This window comes from Peromyscus leucopus, chromosome 6 (assembly GCF_004664715.2).
Source record: "Peromyscus leucopus breed LL Stock chromosome 6, UCI_PerLeu_2.1, whole genome shotgun sequence".
In the NCBI taxonomy this organism is placed as follows: domain Eukaryota; kingdom Metazoa; phylum Chordata; class Mammalia; order Rodentia; family Cricetidae; genus Peromyscus; species Peromyscus leucopus.
The window spans coordinates 125,955,326-125,982,055 of NC_051068.1; the positions used below are offsets into that span (position 1 = coordinate 125,955,326).

Genomic DNA, 26,730 nt, shown 5'->3' on the forward strand with positions numbered 1-26,730 from the left:
AACAGAGGGTGGGCTATGAGCATCAAGGGTATTCTTTGAGCATCAAGACATGCCCTTTAGAGAGAAGCTTCTTCTGGCCAGCCTTTACCTACCAAAGGATTCACAAACTCCTGAAAGAGCTACTCCAGTTTTGGACCAAGTATTGAAACAGCTAGTGGGAGACATTTCGCATTCAAACCATGGGGTTCATCCCCACCTCAGCACATGCCTATGAGTCTCAGGTGACTCTATGAAGTCATCAAACACCTGGATTCCTTCTGTGTTACTCATCCACAAACTTGGGGCACCTGCCTCATCCACAGCAGCCAGAGCTGTGTATCATCATGTGGATGCTCCAGCCTGAGGGAAGGGGTCAGCGGGAAAGTAAGGACAAGCTCCCCTTCTCTATAAGTGTGAACTGCGAGTGTCATGGGTCTCTTGTGTTCACATTTTACTGGTCTAAAGTGAGAGGCTCATCTCTGCACAGAGTCATAGGGAAGTCTGGGGAACATACTCTCTTTGTGTCAGACATGTTCCCAAATGAAAATTTTGTCCTTGGAGAAGAAAGGAAAGCAAATGTTAGGCAATATTGTCCCTGCTGCTGTTCGCTGGTCCTGGCTCAGAGCCGCTCTTACTTGGATTTTCGGATCATCATCTTCCTCTTGCCTCATTATTTGGATAAAATTTTAGCTGCTTCTGTGAGAACTTAGTTTTCCTTAGCCCTTTCGGTTAACTGTAAATATTCTGAGAACACATCATTCTAAGTCCTGTTCTCTGGCATCAATCAGCCTGATTGACTCATAGAATCTTTGGATGTTAAATGTTACTTTTTATCTCCTTACTAGGCCTAAGGTGGAGACTCAGTATGTGCCTATTGTTGAAGAATCAGAGGTTTAGCAGTGTGTGCACACATGCTTCTCAAGATGCCGTGAGAACAAGGGCTTGGTAGTAGTCGCTGGCTGCCCGGTTTTTATGTGTTTATTTATACATACTTTTGCAGAATGGAATATTTGTGGCTCATCATCCTTTAGAGTTAATGTACAAAATTCTGTTCATGAATCATTTATATACTGTCCTTCTCATACCCTTTGCCCAAACATGCATGTCCTATTCTTGGCATGTTTTCTGCTGTCTTCATATAATAGGACAACTGAGCCAAAAGCTTCATCCCTCCATACTTTTGACGCATTGTTAATCTTTATACTAAACTTATAATATTCTGTTGATGCCCCCAAAAGGCACTTACAATGTTCCACGCTGGCACTTTTTGTATTCGCGGCAGTATATTCTTGATTGGAAAGTTTCTCTGTTGGAGGCTCAGCAGGAAACAGATGGCTCATACAAATAGAGTAATTAGGAAGTTGTTTAATAAAGAAACTATTTAGAAAGATACAGCAGGGCAAAGAAAAGCCAACTAGGGATGGTAAGCCCACTGGGGTCAGCAACCCAGGAAACCACAGTCCCTAGACTGAGGGGGGCCCTGGGAGGTGTCAGGCTCCAGAAGCAGTAGGTAGGGGCTATGGGGCAGGGCTTCTCTGCGGAGGCATAGCACTTAGGTGTCAGGGACCATTTCTACCCTGCAGGGATGATGGGAATAAAGGCCTCCATTTCATCCTCCCATCTTCTCTGATGTAACTCCTCTCTTTGGTAGAATCCAACTGCAGTCCTGAGGTTGGTTGGTAAATTCTCGAAGGAATCACTTCCAGGGTCCAGAGCTCCACAGACAGAGAAGGTAGACAGGAGACCTAGAAGAACAAATGGAAAATACTCAGTGGGGAAACGTCCATTTTTATACAGTGCCTCCCAATGCTGCCAGCTATAATTTTTCATTTTGTTTTCTTACATTTCTAGGAAGCAGCTGAAGACACGTAATTGGTGGTACATTATAGCCAAGCACCTGCCTTTCCTGTTGTCTGCTTTTACTTTGGGTGCCAACCTCGCAGCGTAATGAATTCAGAGTAGATTGTATGTTGAAAACATTGAAACTGAAATGAGTCTGTTCCAATAATATCATTTCAGATCTCTAAAGTTGGAACATTATTCAACTTAACATTTAATTGAGCAAAGCCATTCTTTACAAAAATTCAGTACTATCAAGAGTTTACAGTATGCAAAAATATGGGACTATAATAGAGGTCATCTCTTTTGTCTAGAGGGCTCCATCCCTGTGATATCTGGTGATGTAGATGACTTCAACACCATATGTTTTAACAAATACTTTGGGTCAGAAGGGTGTGTATAATGGAAGGATATAATTAAAGTTTAATCTGCTCAGTAAAAAGGCACCATTAATTACTCTGGGCAATTTGTTGGATTATTAATTGGTTCTGGAAACATGTCAAGATACTAATTTAAATGGAACTTTCCCCCTAATTGTCTAGACAGCTCCTCGACCATATACTGCCCCAGGAAATATGCAGCCTCCAATTCGATTGCAGCCTCTTCTCAGTAATCGCTCAACGAGAAATGTTTCAAAGATAACTTCAGGGTCCAAACCCAGAACCTCACTGCTGGAAAGTGAAGCTCCATTTCCTATTGGGGTAAATGCTATGCTCTTTAAGAAATATTTTTTTTTTTAATTATTGATTAAACTCGTACTGTCAAAGGTTTTAAGATGCCATGTTCAGTTCATCCACACAGTGAAACTTATTCTGTACATTCATTAAGCCCTTACTGTGTACTTCTGATGAACTCTATCTTCCTGTGACTGGAAGGCCTGTTTATGTAATTAAACAGAATCTGTAAGGGATGGATTTGTAATGATATTCAGCAGTGCTAGCTCACTATGAGAAAGCTAGATGAGAAACAAAGAAGTCTTTTCACAGCCACAAATGACTGTCCTCAGAAGTGACCTTGTGTGGACTCCTTGCAGATTTAAACACAGGAGAACCAGACATGCTGGTCTGTGTTTGCATTGGGACAAGCTTTTCTATCAGTGTGTGAAGTTAGGAAGGGAAGTCTATCATTCAAACGTGCTGAACTCATCACACCCAGGGGACTGGCACTGCATCCCTTTCAAGATTATGTCTTGGAAAATCTTCACCCATCAGAGTATGAGAAGGCTAGGAGTGCCTTCTGTGGAACAGATTCTACCTAGACCGGGAGGAGGACTAAGCCAGACCATTCCTACACTGGGGAGAGACAGTTTGTGTTTCTAACTTGTAGAAACATTTGCTAGCTTAAGAGTTTGTTGTAGATGAATTGCTACAGTTTGTGTCACAAACATAATTGCAAATAAATGGATGAATGTGCTTCATTCCTTACTAGGTAAATGCCACCCAGGAACCTAAGACACTGTCCCCTTTCATTGACAAATGCCCTTCTTTCAGATAAATAGATGCGTGTATTTCATACTAAATACATACATGCAGCTGCGGCATCCCAATCCATTGAATGTGGTTTTAGTTCATGAGAATGTTTACACACCTTATTCAGTTAATTTACCGGTAGCTTCTTAAAAGCTAGGAGAAAGTTAATTGGGAAGTGGTGGCTTTTTGTTTGTAGAAACTGTTTGGAGTGAGGCAAGCTCCTGGGTCTTAGATCTAGGGTCCAATTGAAGGCACATACTTGCTATTTCAGCCACTGTCCAGGAGTAGCCAGGTCCTATGGGATCACTTCAGGCTACTTAAAATAACACAGAAGCAGGATCCTATCACTTTATAGTAATCCAAAATAGGAGATTGGCCTGATCAGGGGCCATTAATTCACCAAGCTTGTAGGAACAATGTTGTCTCCCAGGCTGGCAGAGTCACTTGAGAGATAGGATCACAATCAGGAGGTTGCCTGGTGACCGAAGAATCAGAATGGGGCTGTGTCTCAAGGCAGTGTTCCTGGATCAGGTTAAGGCTTCCTGGGGCATTCATCTCATCTTAGCAGTGGGCTTGCCAAAAGTACCCGAAAACTCACAGGTCTTTGCCTAAAACTCTCTGTGTCCTCCAGGGTTAGCTTTGCCATTTGGGCTGGACATACTGAAAGCCTGATGGGTAGGACTTCCTCCCTACTAGGCAATCCTCCAATGGGTGCTTTCCATGTTTGCCAAGGTGATTACATTCTTCCCAAACTTATATAGTTCTGAGTTCTACTTTGGTAAATTTTCTTCCTAGACTTAAGAACACTGATAGTGAGATGACACATGGTTTTTGGCTCCCAGCAGCTGATTTTTTTCACTTTCAATGATTTTCCCCCAGATTTACTCTGAGACACTGTATGCAAGTAATAACTACATATACACACATGGTGACACAAGTGTTGAGAGTGTGGGTTACTGAAGGAAAGGCACTGGGTAGCTCACATGCACCAACAAGATGAAGATTGATTTTGTGTTAGTTTCAATTGCCTAAATTGAATATTTAAATATTTTTGGCACTTATGATAGACTCGGTACTGAAGAACAAGTGTTATTATTGATTATCAAGGAAGACACTAGTAACTTATTGGAGCTTACTATGTAATATGCATAAGCAAAATAGACTATGAAAAGAGACATGGTTTTATAAGTGGTATTGATGGTGAAAGTGCTGACCACCAGATGAACTCCTCATGACAGACAGTGGTCTGTATATTGTTAAGTATGTATTGGGCACTGGGTTGACCCTTCTTGCTTTACTGAGGGAGTGATGGGTGGGTATACCAATGTGAGGACTGGAAGTGCCACAGGTAAAACCAGGTTGAACTTGTCACAGCAGTCAGGTGAGCATCTTTAGGAAACAGTGACTTGGTCCACAACAGGTTGGTTTTGATGCCATTAATCACGTGGCAAACACTGCCAATGTTGAGAGGGAGTCTCTTCTGCCATGAGAAATCAGCATACATATTTTCAAAGCACTGCTTGGAAGATCTACCACCGTTTTAACATGTAGGGATCTACCCATGGAACAAGGCACATGTATGCAAAGGAAGAGTCAAGATTGCTTTGAACTGTCATATTTACAGTAGGGAACAACTGGGAAAAGTTTTTCCCATAATAAAGTATAGTTTAAGATGCTTAATTACATAAAAATACACTATGATTGTATGTAACAGTTTAGAAAATTATCTAATATACCATCAGTTAAAAATAGAAAAAGATTAAAAATATTATTAAAATCATTTCCAAAACAAGACAAGCACCTGATACCAGTTATGCTATTTATTTTTAAAAGCAATTAAAATTTCCAAATTCTCAATGTCCTAGCTTAATTAATTTTGATATTTATGTCATGTACATTTACTTTTAGTTTGATATCCTAGGCTCAATGCAACCTATTGCAGAAAGAAATTGGAAACAAAATAAGAATGCTCAATGTAATTTAACATCCAAACAGTAGAATCCGCTTACACAATCCGCTTTTATTCAAGATTTGAACTAGACATGCTTTGACTTACTCTGCTTTTGTTTACTTAGTAACCAGTGCCCTTTGGAAAACTTCCTTTTCTAAAAATAAAATTTTACTATTAAGCATTTCAAAATTTAGACTAAATTGGCTGGAAATTAATTAGGAATACAAAAATATAATGTAAATTTATATTGAATAAGTGTAAATAATTTTTAACAATTTAAAAAAATTGGTGTAAAATGGATAAACATATCTAAAGATTCCATAAAATTTGGAAATATCCTTCAGATACACAAAAATAACCAATTTATAAAAATGTTTAGACTCAGATCTGTCTGATAAAAATTATTGGTTTTACTTATAAAGCCTTTAAATGACTAAAGTGAGGTATTTTGATTAAACCCTCAAGCAACATAAAGAAACATTCCACAAGGATAAATTAATGTTTGAAATTTTCCATTTGTTCTTACTTTTTAAATAAAAATCTACATATAAATTGCTTAAAAGAAGTGTTACATCATACTGCATGTGCTGATACGTTAGTATAAATGTGCTTATATTACTATATCCCGGTGAGAAATATATAATCTAATTAAAGAAACAAAGCAAAATTTAATTCTTTATATATATATATATATATATATATATATATATATATATTAAGGTTGCTAAAGTTTTTATGATTCAACTGAATTTGTATGTGTGTATGTATGTGCACACATATTTAAATACCATTACACACACATAGGTGCATGCCCAAATACACATTTACAGTAGAGTATTAGTACTTGTACTTAATATTAATAGTAAATCTGATATAGGATTTATTCCTGCTTGCAGGATTTCTAGGTCAAAGAGTATTCTCTTTGAAACTTGGTGAATCATTTTGTTTGTCCTTCACAAAGTCTGAACTAATTCAATGTACAAGCTGGTGTTTGATCACAGCCTTACTTTTCCTACCTGCTCAAACCTTGGGATGTGTGAAGTCTGAATGTGAGGACAGGACTTCCTGTTGCTTAGTGCACTGGCCAGCCCTACCTCAGAGTCCAATCCTGCATACCTCCTGGCATGAAATTAACTAGATTAATTTTCCCTTGAGTGCTGTTCCTAAGTCTTCTATTAAATCTACATTTACACAAGGTTAAAAACGTGCTTATTAAATTTGCAACAGATACAAAAATGTGATTTTAATAGATACAAGTGTGTATGTTGGGTTGGTCTGTTGTTTTCGGCTGGGCTTGTATGCCGTGCCAATCATCCAGGCTTGCCTTTGATTAGGGGCTGTTTTGGGGCTCTGCTTGTGCGTCACTCTTACATCATGGTGTGTGATTACAGGGCAAGAAAGCAATGATGAAATTCAGGAACTACATGGACAATTCCCAGAGGCCGGATACCTACCAACTTCCAGACATTAACAGTTACCTGACACCTATCCCCCCAACACCCCAACCTCAAGCAGGAAAGATCTCCAGGGAGAACAGGTCCGAGCCTTGGAGGAGGAAGAGGCTGCGTCCCATCACGGCTCCAAATGGCTTAGAGCCCCTCTACACCAGGGTGACTATGGGTCAAATGTTCTTTTATTACTGTAACACTGATGACTTCACACCAGCTGAGTTCTAGATCTGTAGTAGAATTTTCTAGAATCAAGTACAAAACTGCATTACACAAAGAAGTGCATTATTTTTGTAAGTACAGCTATAAACACGTCTGAGTAGGTCAGCTGAATAGCTAATTTATCATCATTGATGATAGAAGACTCAGGAAGTCTTGTGGCCAGATTTAGTTTGACTGACTCCAGTTTTGTTTCCCTTAATTTGATCATTCAGAGCATCTTAACATTTAATTCATGAAAATTCATGGATTTAAGCATAGCTAGAAAGTGTAATAGCTATAATTTTATTTTTGATGGTTTATTGCAAATTTGTGAATATTGGCTACAGTTTTTTTCAGTGTTCTTTGAAAATGCTGTGGTTTTCACACATTCTCCCCAAAGCATTGATATAGCACATGCAGATGAACTATATAACAGCTTCAGTCTAGTAAGAGAGCCGAGGACATCTTTTTCGTTTGGCAAATACACAACCACATTAATGACATGGAACTTCTCTGACTCTTAGCAGATGACATTTTCCAGAGTTAACATCAAGTAGGGAAGTACCAAAATGCATACACACTCTACATCCTGCAATTCCAAGTCAGCCTCATCTCCAACACCCTTTCCAAGCCCCTGGTCTGTATCTAACCCTCAGCAGCTGCCCTCCCTTTGAATCTTCTCAAAAGGCCAGGGCTTTCTTTTCCCCCTATTTCAAATTGACTTCTTTCCGTTTGATAATCCTCTAGTTCTCTCTCTTTGATGCTGTCTCTGGCCGAGCCTTTGCTCTCACTCCTGAAGACTCCTTTGCCCCGAGTGCCCCATCTTTGAGTGACATAGCACTCTGCAGGTTTTGTCTCCAGCCTTCTTGGCACATTTCCTCTGTTTTTTTTTGCAGAGGGCAGGTTTTACATAGAGTTATCAAATCCTTTCCATGTAGACTGAACCTTAGACCAGTTTTCTCTTTTCATTTACATTAAAAAAACTATTCTTTGAAAATTTCACACTTAACATATTTTTTATCTTTTATACTCCCAACTATCTCTCCAACTGCCCCTGAAACCCACCAACTGACTCCTGCCCAACTTCATGTCTATTAACATTATTATTATTAATTATCTCTCTAATTCATTCGTGCTGATCATTTACAAATGATTGTGGGGCTACCACTATGGTGTGGGTAACCTATCAGTGATAACATCCCCAAATGAAAGTGACTATCTCTCCCTTAACACCAACAACTGCAAAAAGCTCCTAAGTTGGGGGAGGGGCTCAGGAGCTCCTCCCAGTCCCTGCTGGAGCAGTGATTGGCAAACACAGCTGTGTGAGCTATGTGTGTACCAGCCCAGTCACGTTCAGAAGTCAGCGCTTCACAGCTCCTCTCCAACTCCACCTCTTACGTTGTCTCTGATCCCTCGCCCTCAATGTCCCCATGAGCATTCCTCATCCCATCCCTTGGTGCTAATGCAGAATGACTCATTGTAGATGTAACCAACCGTCTTATTAAAATAAGAAACACACAACCAATGTAAAAGAAAGCCGAGAAGTCAGAGCTCAGAGCTAAAACCTTACCTCCTGCAGTGCTCCTAGCTTCCCCAAAAGAGAGCTACTTCCTGTTTGTCTGTCTTCAAATAGTCTTTCTATTCTGCCTTCTCATTGGTTGTAACCCAACCACATGACTGCCTTGTCACTGCCTGTAAGTACCGCCCTCCAAGTCTTAAAGGCGTATGTCTCCAATGCTGGCTGTATCCCTGAACACACAGAAATCTACCTAGCTCTTCTAACTACCACGCTCTTGCTATGGCTCTAATAGCTCTGACCGCAGGGCAACTTTATTTATTAACATACAATTAAAATCACATTTCAGTACAAATAAAATATCACCATAACTCATCTTTACTTCATTGTTTACTGAATTTCATTGATATCTGCTGTAATGTTTCCCATTTTATTTATAGATCTATTCCCTCCCCTCCCCTCCTCCCAATCTTTTTCTTTTTGAAGAACCAACTTTGTTTAATTGATCCTTTGTGGTTTTTTACTTTTATTTCACTGATTTTGGTTATCTCTTCCTATCTACTGTTTGTGGATTTGTTTTGTTCTTGTTTTCCAGGGCCTTAAGGCATGTCCATAATTTAATTTGAGATCTCTCAAGCCTTTTGATGTAGGCACTTGGCACTATTGACATTTTAATTAATTAATTAATTAATTAATTAGAGACAGGATTTCTGTGCTTAACAGCCCTAGCTTTTCTGGAACTTGCTTTGTAGCCCAGGCTGGCCTTGAACTCACAAAGATCCACCTACCTCTGTCTCCTGAGTGCTGGAATTAAAGGCATGCCCTACCACTCCAGTTGACTTTTTGAAGATTGTCTGACTTGTGTTTGATAGATTTTTGGTATTTTGTACTTTCATTTACTTAACTCTAGACATTTTTTAAAATTTCCTTCTTAATTTCTTCAGTAACCTGATAATCATTCAGTAGTGTATGTTTAGTCTCTCTGTGTTTGAGTCCTCTATGTACCTTCTGTGGTTTTTTATTGATGTCGACGTCTAGCTTTGTTCCATTGTGGCCAAATAGAATGTGCTATTTTAATTTTCCTCATTTGTTGGGACTTTCTGTTTATCCCAGTTTTGGAGAAATTTTTTGTAGATTGCTAAGAAGAATGTGGATTATTTAGTGTTTGAATGGAATGTTCTATAGATGTCTTTTAGATCCATTTGATTTATGATGTCATTTAATTCCAATGTTTCTCTGTTTAGATGACCTGTCTACTGTTGAGAGTGAGGTATTGGAATTATTATCACTGTGTTGGGGTTAATATGTGGTTTTTACATCATTGAGTATTATTTTGTGAAGTTGAATACGTCTGTGTTTTGTATATACATAGTTATAATTATGATGTCTTCCCTTGTAGATTGTTCTTTATTGAGTATGAAGTGTCTTCTTATTGGGGAATTGAGGCAATTAATACCCAGAGTTATTATTGAAATATGTGTATTAATATCTGTCATTTTATTGATTGTATGACATTTTCTCAGACCTCACTTTATAAACTGTTCTGGTATTATTATTAATTCTCTGGGACCCCTTATGTATGGTTTTCCTTGTTTCTAAACCAAACTAATTTGTGTAGAACTAGCTTAGTGATCATAAATACTTTAGTCTGTTTTTTTATCATAAAAATTTTTATTTATCCAATTTAATATAGAGTTGTGGTAGGTAGAATAGTCTAGGTTGACAATTGTGGTATTTCAGAATGCAGAATATTGTTTTCAGGCTTTAAAAGTTTGTGCTGAATAATCAACTATTATTCTAGTTGACTTTGACTTGGTCTTTCTGGGCAGTTTTCAATAGTCAGTTTTTATTCTGTGCTCTTAATATTTTAACTATAACATTTCACAGGGAGTTTCTTCTCAGAGTCTATTTAGAGTTCTTATGGTCTGTACCTGGGTACTCATCTCTTTCTCTAGGTTTGAAAACTTTCTTGAAAGTATTTTCTATATAATTGATATTAAACTTCATTTTACTATTCCCACAATCTGAAAATGGACAATTAGGTTTTTTTCATGGTTTTCCAGATCTCTCCACTGTTATCTTCATATATTTGAAAACTTATTTACCGTCACTGTCTGATCCAATTTCTCTACCTTGTCCTCCAGTCACGATAGTCTGTTTTCTACACAGTCTGTTCTGTCGGTGATTTCCTCTGAGGCTTTCATGTGTGTTGTGAAGTTTTTTATTTCCAGCACTGCTTCGGCTTGGCTCTTATCACTAGTTGTGTCTCTCATGGAGTTCTGCTTTCATGTCTTGTATTGGCATCCTCATTTCATTCATCTCTGGTTTTGTTCTCCTGAAGTATACACATTTTTTTCTTTGAGTTGTGTGAATACAGCTATAGCCACACTTTTACACATGTATGCACACATATATAATCACACACACACACACACACACACATGTGCACCTATCTCTCTCCTTTTGGGAACTCTCTGATGAGGTAGAACTACTCAGCCTATTGCCTAGTATTACTCTAATAATCAACTTTTCTCTCCTGCTTCTACTTCTTTGTACTGATGATCTTATGAGAATCTTCATTTTTATTTGCCACACAGTCTGTTGAGATTTTTGTTCTGATGCCATATTTAAATTCTGATCATGTGTGTCCATTGGCCACCCTTTTATAGAATACTGTGCTGGGGGTGCAGAGGTGCCTCAATGGTTAAGAGCCCTTGTTGCTCTTGCAGAGAACACTGGTTTGATTCCCAGCACTCACAATTATTCATCGACTTTTTTTTTTTTTTAACTTTTAGCATTTTGGAGTTTTAGGCATGAAGTCTGGACTTTTAATGTGTCAACATAGTAGGCAGGTGGTTTGTGTTTAATTCAGTTTGGATATCTGCTCCATTAATGAGTTTAGCCCCATCCCATTCCTTATTGTGATATTTCTCTGGTAGCATCCCTCACGCTGTACCTCTGTATTTCCTCAAAGCTTTGCTTCTTCCCTTCCAGACGCTCTGCTTGCCAGGCTCAGTTCTCCTACCTTTTTTCTCACCCCCATGACTTTATTTCGTTCTCATCCTTAACCTGAGCATCACCATGGCTTCAGCCTTGATGTTTGCTTCTCTGTTCTGACATCATCATCTCACATAGTTTAACAGTTTGCACATATCTTCTCTAGGTCAGTACAGCCTGAGCTGCAACATCATCATAGTAAGAAGCCAAACTTCTTCATTCATTGATGAACAAGAGCTCAGTCTGCCAGTCTCCCAGCCCTCTCTTTCACCTCTTCCAAGCCAGCTTGAATTACTGCTTCAGCTGGAATTTTTTATTCCATGGCATTAACATCTGGAAATATACTTACTTTCAAACTACCTACTGCCTTTTATTCATTAATTTGTCTGTTCTTATATATGTGCTCTGTGAACTTTTAACAAAATATGAAAATTTATGTTTAATGGCAATACTAATGACATCTATTATTTAGTGAGCCCTTAGAATACAGTATTTAACATACCATGTATACAACAAGCCTAAAAAATGACACACAGTTTCTTAACTTTAGAGATGAAGCAAATCAGGTTAAATAAATGGTCCACAATCACAGAACTCATTAACATCATCTTAAGTATACAGCACAGCAAGCTGAACTGTTGTTGCAATCATCAAACTCAAAAGTGATTGTAATTTATTTTCTCTCAGTTCTTGGAATTAACTGTAATTGGTCAGCAGTTTTCTTCAACAGAGAAACCAATTAGACTTCTATATGATAATCCCAGGCACTTGACATACATGATCACCTATCCTTATAAGGACCCCGGAAGGAATCATTGTATCCATGCACCTCTCAGATAGAATGGACCAAGAAAGGGTCTGTTGTCTTTCCTCACTTATAAAGATGAAGTGGTCACTTCAAAACTATCACTGTGTCATGATCAATGTCATCTCAGAGCAAAACAACATTAGTATTTATTCAGTTCATTTGTTTGAATTTTTACTTTAAAAAGTAGCTGAAAGTGTCAAAAATACTTCCTTTCCAGCAGAGAGAGAGAAGAAAGAGAGGAAAATTGAAAGTGGAAAATAACAGTTTGCTCATGTCCCTATTGTTTACAAAAATCAAAGGCAGAATCTGGATGCTGAAGTCCCCGAGAGGAATTTATTTTGTAATGTTCTTGATTCATACACATTATGCACAATGACCCTTTATAAATATTTTGTCATGAAGTGCTTGGAATTATATGTCTATGTTCTTCATATTATAAAGTCATGTGGGAACAGGAGGCTGACGGGAAGACACGAGGTCACTTAGTCCGTATTTTGTTTATCCTAGGATCAGGGAAGGATTTACAAAGCAGCACCACATAGCAATGCAGTTATTACAATGGTCTATTTCGGGAAGAATGTGCACCTATCTTACGAAGACACAGACTTTCGAGATGAAATCAAGATTTACCAACAGCACTGTGGAGGAGAGAACCTTTGTATCTACAAAGGCAAACTGCTTGAGAAAGGTACAAATCAATGTGAACTGAAAAAAATGCTTGAGGTTGATGTTCCAGATAAGCTGTTGTTGACATAATATCAAAAGGACCTCAACCACTTTGTGAAATTATGCATATCCAGGGAATTATAAACCAGCTGCCTAAAAGTAAATTTAGCTTCACAGCTCTCCGATGGAGGCTGAAGCAGCAATTACTCCTGTGGATTGTAGAAGAAGGATTTGGAGTTGTTTAACCTGGTAACAGATTCATTTTAGGACAGAGATATAGATGATCATCAAAATGGTTCAGGAATATGCTGTTCCCAAAATTACAAGTTAACTATTTGGTTTGCTATAGTGAATGATATTATAGGTTACCATAAGAGAACAATCATGGATTGGCAATTTTTTATTTAGAATATATGGTGACAAAAATCACAAACTAATAGACACCATGATGAGTCACACCTAAGTAACTTAAAGTAAAAAAAAATTCTAAATGTTCTTTTTAGTACTTTTTATTTTCCTTTGATCCTAAGTTCATCCTTGTCAGCATAAGATATTTTTTATTAACACATGTTCCCACACATTCCCTTCAATATTCAGTTTAGTAGGGCAGCAGTGAAAGGAGACATGTTTATAAAGCTGTGTTCAGGCCTTGCTTACATAGGAAACTCTCTTTAGGAAGCACTGTTAGTTTTCAAAACTATGTGAGAAATCTTGAAACACTGAGGAGCTGGAAAAGGACTGCAGTACATTTGGAATTCGTTTTCGTTTTAACTTTTTTTCACCAATCGAAAAGAGTGACTCTAAGGAAAACAGTCCAAAACTTTAAAGCTACAAATACAATGACATATTTTCAAATTACATGTTTTAAGCTCCCCAAATGAACTAGATACTAGAGTATTAGTTTTAATTTAAAGGAAAATGAATCATGCTTCTCAGTTTGCTGGGAATTGTTACCATTTTTACAAACTTGGCAAAAATGTCTAAATTTACTTTGGTGTTTGCAGTCACATTCCAGAGTTCATTCCCATCACTGTAGATGAGGGAGGAGACAGGCTTCCTGAGCTGGAGTGGTTCTTGAAGGCTGTCTGTCTAGCTCTGGCCAGGTTGGGTGGGTTCTGTGATTCTATGCTACCCCAGCTGTTCCTGGGAGACAAGCAGCAGCCTTTTTCTAAGGGAAGGGTGTGAATTCCAAGTGAGTGCCGCATAAACTGGAGCAGAATCGCACACTCTTATCTTAACCCAAGCAGCTTAGACACAATTATTTTTTAAAAGTATGATGTTTGGGTATTAATTTGGAAGAACTCATGAAATTAGTTACCATTTAAAATTAGAATGTCTATGTTTAGGTGTCTATGTGTAGTGATATATTGTGTACCCTAATAAAACTTGCTTGAAGATCAGAGAACAGAATAAGCCACTAGATTAAACAGAGGCCAGGCAGTGGTGACACACACCTTTAATCCTAGCACTCGGGAGGCAGAGATCTATGTGGATCTTTGTGAGTTCAAAGCCAACCTGGACCACATGAGATTGACTCAGTCTAGGAGAGAACACACATCTAGCCTGTGGTGGCACACACATTTAATCCCAGTACTGGGAAGCACACACACCTTTATTTCTGGGAAGTGATGGCTGGGTGGAGAAAGGTATATAAGGCGTGAGGAGACAGGAACTAAAGACTTTTCAGCAGAAGTGTCCCTTTCAGCTAGAAGCTTTTTTGGCTGGAGCCTTTCAGGTGAGAACTCAGGATTTCAGTCAGGATTTGTGGAGTTGGCAGCGTGAGATGTGGCATTGACTTGTTTCTTTGTCTCTCTGATCTTCCAGCAAATTTTATTTTATTTTATTTTTTTTATCTTGCAATAGCCAACTTTATTCCCAGCATCAGTCAATTTATACTCTGAGGGCTAAGCAGAGTCACATGAGTAAGGTGTTCAATCACAAGGACATGTGGCAAAAACATATTTTCCCATCGAGGCACATGAATAACAATAATTGGAGTAAAGTCACTCCTACCTGGGAGTGATGCACCTGGGCAGCGCACAAAACCACACTCCAAGAACAATTCTGTGTTTTGAAGAGACTTCGGTCACAAGACTCTTGTCTTGTTTTCTTGGAGTTCTCTCCCACTCAGAGTTCTCCTCACAAGACTCCATTCTTGGACTGTGTTCTGACAGAGGAGTACATTAGTACTCTACTCAACAAATCCTGAGTTCAGGCAAATTTTATTAGGGTACACAATATATCACCACTTCTATGCTTAAAACAATTTCCTAGGTTCTGTATCACACTTGATTCAACAACAAGTATATTAATAACTATTTGCTGGAGAATGTAAGTTATACAAATGAAGTATGATCTGGGTGGCCTAGTAAACAATACACATGGTGGACCAAGGGTGCAGACCATGAAGCTGGCAGAGGAGGGTGCTGCTGGGCATGAGTTATTTTGTATATATACTGATCCTGAGTCTTTGTGTTGAGACACTAGATGATCTTACATAACGGCATGGAATGGGGGACTTAAGTGATTATATCCAGGCTGTAATCTGGCCTCAGCTTGAACTATCACTAGGAGAGTAATTATTCAAAACTGAAGAGTTGGTTTGTTAAGAAGCTCTCATAAGGTCAGTAACCAGAGAGGTTTATCTGGGCTATCAAGAATCTGCCCTTAGTTGTGTGTGATTCTGTGAAATGTGAACAGGATTTTAGGTTTCTGTGGAGAATAAATAAAAGACTTTATTCATACTTTTGGAATTATTCACTCATTAAAATGTGGCATTTGTTAATTTTCCTTGCTTCTTGAAAATGAAGAACGATAATAAAAATAATGTAAGAATGGGGGCTAAGAGCATCTTTCTATTACGAAGTCATTCACTGTGCCTGGGATGCTTTGCTTGGAGGGAACTGCAGTCCTTATGAGTCCTTATGGGAACAAAAACATCCCAGGAACTTCACAGGTGCATAAAGAGCAAGCCACTGTGACTCAGACTCTATAAACTTGACTACAACAGGCACAGTCCATTAATAGTGGCTGTCTCAGCAGTCCCGGTGTGGCACTGACGACCCAGAGGATCCTGGAGAGATGCTGGTCTTCAGTTACGTAGGGATCCTGAAGAAAAAGATGTCTCTAACACCAGTGAAGGGAGGGATGCCTCAGCCACAGGCTAGGTAGACTTGCCTGCAAGGGAGGACAATCAGGCAGCAAGCAAAGCTTCCTTCTTCCACATCCTTTTGTCAGGACGGCCAGTGGAAGGTGCTGTCCAGATTTAGACTGAGTCTTTCTGCTTCAAATAATCTGATTAAAAACATCCCAGCTGCTTGAGTTTAGTTGATTCTGGATGTTGTCAAGATGCCAATCACATCTCTTCACTAGGTTCCTAGAGAGGTTTCAATCGCTCTTTTTCCTCCGTGTGGGAACGACTTCCGGTTTTGACTTTTCTAGAGTGTGTGTTTTGGAGTCAATGTGAAGTCTCATCCCTAGAATCGTGATGCAGCTAGTGAAGTTTCAAGTTCTCAGACTGGTGTCTGATTTCACAGGCTGGTGTTCATCCATAACATGTCAGAGGCTCAGACTCTCTACTGGTTGGTGTACTTGTGCAGTATTAGTGTCCCTGGGCCGAGAAAGCAGGTGTCTTTTAATGATGGTGTAAACAACAGAAGTTTATTATCTATGTCTGGAAGCCTGAAGTCCAAAATGATGATGATGCTGGGTTGGTTTCTTGCAGAGCTCTAGGACAGAAACCTTCCTTGATTCTTCCCAGCTCTGATTCTCTGCGAAACCCAGTCCTCTGCTGGTGACAACTTTGTCACTGCAGTGTCTGCATCTGACTTTGTGTGGCCTCTTTGTGTATGTGTGCTTCTCTTTCTATGAGAACGTCAGCCATTGGGTGCAGAGAAAACCGTCAGAAAGAATGACTTACTCTTAAGCCTTCATTAATGCTCTCTCTGAGATCTAAACAGTGCCTGAACAGTCACCCAGGAGTTCTGAATGATTCTGAACTCCAGTGAGTCCAGGGAAACATTCTATGTCTGTCCAGTTTTCATGCCCCAGCTCGGTTTCCACCAGGCTTTCTTGTTTGGTCTGTGCCTAGGTGAAGATGCATGTAGACTGGGATTCATGAAACAGATGGAGTCCACTCTGATCCAGGTTGCTTCCTGAAGCCGTAGGCTTCATAGCGAGCTGTGGAAGGCTGCTGTGACAGCCTCATTGCCAGTGGCTCCCTGTTAAGGTCTGGCCTATTGCTTTCACTAATTAAGGCTCTAGTCTTTGGGAACCTCTGACCTTCCAGGCGAGCTGCTTGGAGGTAGCTGCTTATTAGTGGAAATACCATAGGCCAAGGGGTTGTCATCTTCTGCACCAAAATATGTCAGCTCTATGGACTGGAAGCTTCTGGGTGTTTGCCGTTCTCTGCCCACTCAGTGCACCGGTGAGAAGGCAGCAGGTGTGGGGAGAGAGAAGCCCCAGGCGGAAGCCTGCAGGTCCTCCCTGCTGTCTTAGGAAATCTGATTTTTACATGAATTAAACGCTGCCCACTTTAAATTGTCAGTCTATTTCCAAAGACATATTTTTAAGGAAAGAGGATTTGATGCCCTTACTTCACAATCCAGTGCATTATTCCTCTGTGGCTGAATTATAGATTCCTGAAGGAAGAGACCTCTATATGCACAAGAGTCTCTATCTCTGTGTCTATCATCTATTTATCCATCCATCCATACTTGGTATTTGTCCTTCCTTTAGTACCTCAGTGGTACCTGTCATCAGTGAACAGCAAACATCTCGGCTTTGCAAACACTAGGACACTCTAATATCACATATTATGACATGGATAGGCTGGGGACCTCTCATCCTTGTCATCCCCAAGTTCATCAGTGAAGGATGCGGACAAGGACTCAAACTCTATGTTCTCTGGCCTGCATTCCTCTGACTACTCCATGAAGAAGCCACCAAGTCAGGGGTGGGAAAAGTCACAATATATAAAATTTATATATATAAAGAGATAAAGGCAGAGGACACCAAATCCTGTTCATTAAGTTTGAAAACCATGAAATAATCAAATCACTGATATCAGGGTGGATGGGGACATGGCAGGGGGCTATCATGTCTGGCAGTTGATTTCCTGTGTCCTTTCCTTAAAATTTCCCTTAAATATTTGTTTTACTTTTTATTTTATGTGTCTATGTCTGTGTCTCCATGTGTGTATATGCATGTGTATGGAGGTGCTAAGTGAGGCCAGATGGTACTGAATACCCTAGAGCTGGATTTACAGATAGTTGTGACCCACCTGATTGATGTGGAAACTGAACTCTGGTCCTCTGAAACAGCAGCAAGTACTCTTGATGGCTGAGCTGTCTTTCCAGCCCTTCCCTGTATTTTTTTGAGTGTACCTTCTCCTGGGTACATACAGAGTTCTAAGGAACCAGCTGAGTACAGAGATTGTGGTACATGGATACAGGTTCAGTCTGTAATGAGGTTAAACTGCCTTCCCAGCCTATGATGGAGGAATCTATTTATTGGTAAGACTGGTACACCTTTGAGGCCATTGTGTCTTAGCTTTTTCAGATGCTCACCTTTTCCTTAGTTTAATTTCTGGTCATGAATACTAGGGTTTACAGGATGGGACTTTCTCAGGTCTAATTCTTTAAGACAGGTTGCATTTGATTTAGGAAGTTTCCAGGGCTCACTGTTGCATAATCACAGACACTTTCAATCACTGAGCAAGAAAGAGGTTAAAACAATGACTCACAAATTGATTATTTGGGGCCTCCTTTGCCATCATGGTAGGATCTGAAGGAACCAAGATGAGTAGACAAGCATTGCCATCACAGGTTTTACAAATACACTGCCCAGCAGGCATCTGAACTGGGGCTCTAGGATGTGAGGCCCAGCACAACAGCACCAGAAGTTTTCTAGAAGAGCAATTAAAAAAATCAGAATTGTCCTCAGCTCTACTGCAACCCTTTTGAGTGAGAAACTCTTTGGAAAGGGTTGGCACCTGTCTTTTAATACCTTCCCTGCCCCCCCCCCCCCCCCCGTCCCCAGTGGTTCCATTGCACATTAAAGTTTAAAAACCTCCAGTGCGGCCATATTTTAACAGATTGTAATAAGATTGTGATAGGAAATGCATGTGTGGCAGGGAGCTGGAACTCGTCCAAGGCCCCCCTGGAAGTGAATGTGCAGCAGGATTCTGGGTCATTCTGTAGAGCATCTCTTGTTTGGGATTTTATTACAGAGAACTGTAAAGATCTGGAGTGATTAAAACTGCATCACAAACATCAATTCTTAATTTCTTGGTAGGATGCTTAAGAAGGTAGGGAGAAAAAGAATCTCAAAGGCAAATAGAAGTAAGTGTAGCTTGGAGTCAAAATAACTCTCACCAATATATGCATCATGATTAGAATGTTTAATGCCATGGTTAAAATATATACTTGTGTGTGAAGGTCTGTGGTATGTGTTTTTATGTGTGTGTGTGGGGGGAGGGGACTCATGATTGTGTGAATATGTGTGGAGGCCAGAAGATGCCCTTGGTGCCATCCACTTTGTTTTCTTTGGGACAGGGTTGCTCACTACCCTGAACTTCAACAAGAGGCTAAGCCCTAGGATGCACCTGTCTCTGCCTCCCCAGTGCTGAGATTTTAAGCATGTGTCCCCAGCCTTGGCTTTTGTTAGGAAACAGCCTCTGGGGATCCGGTTTGGGCTCACCTGCTCACAGGGAAGCATTTGACCAACTGAGCTTGGCAGCACAGTGATGTCCAGCACATGTTACGTCCCGATTTCACCCCCTGTACTGAAAAAAAAGTTCTTAGATAGAAAGTATGTTCTGTAGCATATTGTAGTGTTTGAACAGGACACTGATTTATAAGACACCAGCATGAAGCCAGCCGCTCTCAGGAACGTGTGTTTTTGACTTGCAGACACCTTTCAGTTTATCTCCAAACGACACCATGGCTTCCCCTTCAGCCTCACCTTCTTTTTGAACGGGATTCAAGTGAACAGGCTCAGCTCCTGCTGCGAGTTCAAGCACCGTAGGAGCTCGAGGCTCGGAGGCAAGAGAGGCTACTTCGGGATTGTGAATGTGGAGAAGGCATCTCCTTGCTACAGGTATGGAAGGCAGCACTTGCCCTTTGCTAGAGTGGCCACTTTGCCATGTTTCCTTCATTGATTCTTTTTTTCTGTACAGTTAGTTCTTAAGGAAAATGAGTCAGTATATACAGTCTCAAAAACCCAAGTCAAAGATTGTCAACTACTGCCATGAATGTTTGATTTTAAAATTATAAGACATAAACCAAATTTACAGATGCATCATATAGAGAAGAGACAGGCTGGTGGCATTTTAGATTCTGTCTTGCTTGTCACCTTTCTTTTACCTCACACTGCCTTGAATTCCACGTGTGTAGGGAGAGGGACCATTTTTTCATGTCTTTCTTGTAATTCTTGCTTATTCGTGGTTAGCCTGAGGCTAACCCCCACGCCCATGTGGTATGCCATCATCTGTCTCTGCATGTGGATACTCCAGGCTATGCCTACTGGAAACATGCCCACACTCCTAGATTACCCAATTTTGTCTCCTTGTCCTGGTTTCAATATTAAGTGTAATGACTGCTATTTTTATCAACTTCCAAGCAGGGCAGCCTGTCTGAGTCTGGACTCATACTTGGAGGCTTCTTTTTTCTTTGCTTTTTCTTCAAAAATAGTCATGTGAAGAATTGACTAAATATCAAGTTAGAACACAAAATATTCATGAAACCATTTCCCAGAGGGAAACAACATACTAATAATCTGATAGAGGTCTAATAAAGATAAGCATGAGGAAAAAAAATGAGGCGGGGGATTTAAAGGGTGACCAGGACCAGGTTGAGGGGGAGTGCCGTTTAATGTAACATAATCAAGAAAAAATCCTATGACTTCCTTAGGCAGAAACCAGAAAGATCTCTTCCTCCAAATAGCTTTTCAGTTAGAAGACCTATGGGGAGGGCAGAGAAAGCAGTATTATTATTGGTGTTCAACTTGTGTAATCAGAGCAAAGTAATGGATGGAATAATGTTAGAAGAGGTTAGAGAGGAAGCAGGGATGAGTCCTGAGAAATCTGGAAGTCATTCCAAGGCCTTTGACTTTGACTCTCAAGTTGGAGAGTCTCTAAAGTAGGTGTTGAGCAATGCTCTGTGATGATTCAATGACAGCTTCTAAGAGAACACTTGAAAAGATTGAGAAGAGTCAAAGTCGCTTTGGTCTGGAGTTTAGGAAATGGCAGGAAGAAATGAAGGGATTTGGTCTGCTGTGCGCTTTGAAGGTAGAGTTTATCAGGCTTGCTCATGGGTGGACCCAGGCATAAATCTGAAGAGCAGAGTCAAAGATGACTCAAACATTTTTGTTCTAGGGCCTGGAGAGACGGCCCAGTGGCTAAGAATGCTTGCTGTGCAAGCATGTCCACTGGAGCTCAGATCCCCAACACCTACACAAAATCCAAGCGTGGACATGTGTCTGTAATCCCAGCGTTAGGGGCAGAGACAAGAGTCTGATGGTCAGCTAGCCTCCAAAACAGGCGGTCTGTAGTTCAGCGAGAGACCTTGTCTCAAGAAGGAGAGAGTAGACACCTGAAGTCCTGCTCGGTTCACACAGCCCATGCTCACTTGGTGCTGTACCCACTTCTCACACCGAAACCAAAAAAGGTACACAAAAGTAAAGAAAACAGGTTACTTGAGCAACAGGAAATATGTGCATTTAGTGTGTATTTAAGATCAGCTGTGGAAGATGCAATTGGAGAGGTGGAAGAAATGTTTTTTTTTTTTTTCTTGACACATGCAGTTTTCATCTTCTGTGAGCTAATGCAAGTGGAAGTATTGATGATGAGTAGCCAGTTGGGTACTGAACCTCAGGTGAGGTGAGATGTCCAGATTCGAGAATAGTTTCATAGTGGTGGCAGTAAAGCCATGGGATGGGATGGGCTCTTAAGACCACGAGGACTCCTGACAAGTGACCTTTGCACCAGGGAGAAGGGGACTGTGGAACAGGAACGTCAGTTTCTCAAAGTGAACCCTGAGGGAGAATTATCTTGGAAATAAAGTGGTTGAGGAATAAGGCAGTGGCTAATGGAGCCAAATGTGTGGCTAGGTCACACACTGGTGCAATGAAGACGGCTGTGCCAACCTTCCACACTGCTGTGAAGGAACGTCTGACGAGAGCTGCAGGAAGGAGGCTTGTAGTTTGGCCCACGCTGTGAGGGTGAAGGCCATTCTGGTCAAGGAAGCACAGCCATGGGAATGTGCAGAGGGACCCACAGTCAGGAAGCAGAGAGATGAACTACGGGACAGAATCGGACCCCAGCCTGTGGGATGGTACTGCCTAGTTTCAAGTCTTCCCCCCTCAGTTAATTTTCTCTAGAAAAGTCCTCACACACACACACAAAGGTGAGTCTCACTGATACCACAGATGCTTCTTCATCCCCTCAGGTTGACCATCTGAATTACTCATCCCAACAGGAGCCTGACCATCAACTTGGTGATGCTTATTAGTGACCTTGAGACAAGTTATCCAGGCAAGGTAGCAGGGATTGGAGCTTGATCACAGTGGCCTCATAGAGTAATGAGGGAAATAATGTTACAGAAAATGTTTTGTGGGGAATTTCCCTTTAAAAAACAGTAGTTGTATGATCCCAGAACTGTATAGAGTCTGAAAGGTCTTTCAGTTTTCAGGATGGGATATTAAAGGCATGGATTTATATGACTAGATAGTACTGATGCATGGAAAAATCCCAAAGATACACAAGAGGGAAATTGGTAGAGTTTAACCCTTTGGTAGACTTGAGAAACCAGGATTGAGAGTTCAGGTAGAATATTCAGTCTTGATAAAAGGAGAGACAGCTGTGCAGTGGGTGTTAGGTAGTGGGTATGCTGGCCCCAGCTAGGAAGCTCTGTCCATTCTTGCCATTTTCTAGAATAAGAAATACTTTTCTTGTTGGGCAGTGGTAGCTCATCCAGCACTTGGGAGGCAGAGGCAGGTAGATCTCTGTGAGTTCGAGGCCAGCCTGGTCTACATAGTGAGTTACAGGACATCCAGGGCTGTTACACAAAGAAACCCTATCTTGAAAAAGCAAAAAAGAAATACTTTTCTCACCTGAGGTTGAGGAGGGGTCGGAGGTTTTAGGGAAGAGAATAGGTGTCAGGAAAAAAGTCTAGGGACTAGTAGAATGAAAGGTCCAGTGCAGGAGTGTCCAGCCGGGCTTTGCACCCACTGCGTTTCATTTTCAGTTCAGATGCCCTGTCTGTGTGCAAATCATTTCAGAGATTTCCACTGAACTCAATGTAAAAGGAATGAGTTTATACTCAGTCATCTGTGTCAAGACAGGGTGTTTGCATGAGAAATATCCTGTTAGGCTCCTGTGTTTGAAAGCATGGAGTTTGTGCTTCTGTGTGGGAAGGAATTTGAACCTTCAGGGAAAGGAGGCTTCCTGGAGGAAGTATGACACAGGGGAGGGCATTGAGCTTTTACATCCTGGCTCACTTCCTGTTCTCCCTGCGTGTTTCCTGTATGTGGATGAAGTGGGAGGTCTCTGCTTTCTGACTGGCAGTCCTTCCTTGCCGTGGTGAACTCTATTCCTCTGCAATTGTAAGTTAAATCCACCTTCAACCCCTGTGTTGACTCTCACGGGGAGCTTCTATCTCAGCAGCAGAACAGTAACCAATGCCCAGAACAGTCTCCTTGAGCTGTGTAATCGGGAACTGAAATACTGAGCCCTCTGCAGCTTCTCTGGAGGACTAGGAACCAGCAACACGTGACCACTGACATCCACTCTCCTACACAGGGCTTTCTAGCTCCTCTGCAAGTCTGTGTTTTAACATGTGGCCTGTCTATTTATTCTCTTGCTCTTTCCAAGACTTTAAAAATAGTTACAAGATTAAAGAGTGAGACCTTTCACCTTCAAGTGATTTACTTACAGTTCTTAGAGAATAGTTACATTTTTATTAGCCCCCAAACCGCTTCCTTCAGAGACATCATCGAATGCTTGAAGTAGTCTTCTTTGCTGTCTCCCCGTCACAGGTGAGGCAAAGGTCCTCTGATAGTGATAGAAGTGGGCAGGGATGGGTGGACAAATCTAGAGTCCTGTTTACTTGACTTCTCCATTGGAGGTAACTTCAAATATTTCGGTAATTTATTTGAGCTTCAGTAATCAGAATCAACACTGAATTACACTCAGAAACTAAAGAGGTAGTCAGTGATGGGGGAGCCAGATGTTACTCACTTGGTCCAATTCCCTTTGGCAGATGGGCTATAAAGAGTCTGAGCTTGAAACAGGGAGGTTTCAAAGCCTTTACACAGCCACAGCACACATTCAAAGTAACGCGAATCACAGGCTTCAGGCCCTGGGTTTGCTGATGCCACTGATCAAGGAAGAAATGTTTGCACAGAAGGTGAGGCTAATAAGGACATCCTGTGAAGATGTGTAGCATCTTTATCCCGGGGAAAGCCACACACTAAACACATCATAGTGATGGGAAAAGCCCTTATCATGCTTAATTTGGATGAGACACTTGGTTCTCATGCCCTCGAGTCTGACAGCCTGATCTTTAGGTGGAGTGTAAGCACTCTGAGCTTTATCACACAGAGAGATGCTGCAATGTTTGGTGGTAGAACTCAGCTCTTACTTTTTGGGGGAAATTTATTAAGAGCAGTTTCCATGCTACTTAAAGACTGAAGATGTCTGAAAATTCAGTAAAATCTTCAGTTTAAGAAATTGCACTTGGGCTTGGAGATACTTCTGTGGCTGCCCAAGTAATGAAGACCTCAGTTTTGTACTGAAAGTATACCAAGCTGGATGAGGCTACGTACTCTTTATTTCTCTACAGTGAGATGGAAGTGACAGACTGTTAGTTCCCCAGGAGATTGTGGGGAGCTAACCTGGTATACAGAGGCTCAGCAAGTGCCAAACCAGATGGAAGGCACAGAGCAACACCTGAGGTTTTCTCTCCACACTTATACACACAGACAGGTCCATACGCACATCATATGCACATGATAAGTAAGAAATTGTCCTTGAATTTGGATGAGATCAAGGCAGTTTCCAGATTTCGTCATCATTTCTGTTGATTGGACTGGACTGTGCTCTGACCTCTTCTCACCTGTCCATGAGTGATGCAGTCCTGAGGATGTGTGGCATGTGAGAGGCACATTTGCGGTTTTGAGAGGGATGATTGTACAGATGAGTGACCACAGGAATGTCTGTGCGTTATCTAGGGTTATCTACAGGCTTTGGAGGACATTTCTCTAGACAACACCTTCCCAGTGAGAATGTGTGCGTAAGTTCTCTGGTGCACCCAGCAGAGCGGCATTTGTCTGTCACTAGTCATCATAGGGCCACCTGTAGTAGCAGAACTCTGTAAAGTAGTGGAGTGGAGTCAGGTGGAACAGCCACAGGACTCCATCACTAACTTGCTAAATGATTTCATGGAACCATGGGACTTTTCCCGCCCCATTTTCTCCACTTGTACAGTGGTGATAAGTCATAATTTATTGTAATGTGGGGTATTGAATCCCCTAAAATACCGGGTACGGTGCTAGAGAAGTGACTCAGTGGTGGGTAAAAGCACTTGCTGCTTGCAGAGGACCTGGGTTCTGTTCCCAGCACCCACATCAGGAAGCTCATAACTGCCTGTAACTCCATCCAGGGAATCTGATACTTTCTTCTATGCTCTGTGGACACCTGCACCCCTGTGGTACATGTACATACATTTAAGCCACACACATACACACAAGTAACAAAAGAAGTCTTTAAAAATGTATCTTAAATGTACAACAAAGAGCTTGGTCCAGGGGGATTTCTGTGACCTGTTGCCATCATAATCATTTTTGTCGATGTGTTACCAGTATTAGGAATTTTATGCTGACAACATCTTGAGAGATGGAAAAGATATATACATATGTGATAATGTGTTCACACTACTTGTGATATAACAGCTTAAAATCTTCACCATACATCTTCAAGACGTCTAGGTGGCTCACCAAATTTGACTTGCAATGACTTCTACATATTGATTCCAATTTTGAAGAACAAAAGCTTACCACCAGTGAATCTACAGAAGATTGCAGAGAAGGACTTCAAAAGGCATTTTTAAAATCAATAATGGAAATTCTGTGAAACAAATGCACAGACTCCCACATTACTTAAAGGGAACAACAACAGTAGACTGATTTTGTTTCTTAAAAATTAATCACACGTTTTGAAGTGACTGTAAATGCAAGTTGTTAATATGTTCTTAGAATAATAAATTTCAAAGACAATAATATCTTTTTTCTGATTATTTATATAAGTATTTGTTTAAAAGCTTCATCTTATTTATGTGTACATGCATGTGTATATGTGAGTGTATGGCACATGTGTGTAGGTGCCTTCAGGGGTCAGAAGAGGGATTGGATTCCTTGGGGTTAGAGTTAAAGATGGTTATGAGGCACCCAACACATTTTCTGGGAACCAAACTCGTGTTTTCTAGTCCTTCTAGTTTCTCCTGAGAATAGGAGGAACTCTGCACTGCTGAGCCCTCTCTCCATCCCCTTGATTATATAATACCTAAGGACAGATGATCTATTTGTCTCTCATCTATCTGTCTGTCTATCACCTATCACCTATCTACCTATCTATCAAATCACTACCTATGTACCTATCTACTTACATATAAAATACTATATATGTAAATCTATAAAATGTGCTCAGAGGCTTAAGATATGATTTTTGTAAATATTTGACACTATAGTTCTTGGTTAATTCTTGATTAAAATTAATAATTTATGTTCATATACAAGATTTTCATATTAAAAGATTATGACTTATTTTAAACCAGTGTATAAGTACACAAGTAGACTATTTC

The 26,730-nt window shown here is 40.6% G+C and overlaps 1 protein-coding gene and 1 long non-coding RNA gene across 3 annotated transcripts in view; one reads left to right on the forward strand and one right to left on the reverse strand.

Annotated features, from left to right (window-relative positions):
- Window positions 1-26,730, forward strand: part of Erich3 (glutamate rich 3) — a 117,183-nt gene that overhangs the window by 46,837 nt on the left and 43,616 nt on the right. The window contains exons 6-9 of one of the 2 annotated variants that reach the window (XM_028882937.2): window positions 2,361-2,519; window positions 6,630-6,848; window positions 12,716-12,896; window positions 19,786-19,972. In XM_028882937.2, the coding sequence (XP_028738770.1) occupies window positions 2,361-2,519; window positions 6,630-6,848; window positions 12,716-12,896; window positions 19,786-19,972 (746 nt within the window). The remainder of the gene's footprint in view (window positions 1-2,360; window positions 2,520-6,629; window positions 6,849-12,715; window positions 12,897-19,785; window positions 19,973-26,730) is intronic. The other variant, XM_037207246.1, reaches the window with a different exon arrangement.
- Window positions 1,330-3,632, reverse strand: LOC119088237. The gene is made up of 2 exons (XR_005091868.1): window positions 3,547-3,632; window positions 1,330-1,724 (listed from the first exon to the last, which is right to left on the reverse strand). It is a non-coding gene; the product is annotated as an uncharacterized LOC119088237 (long non-coding RNA).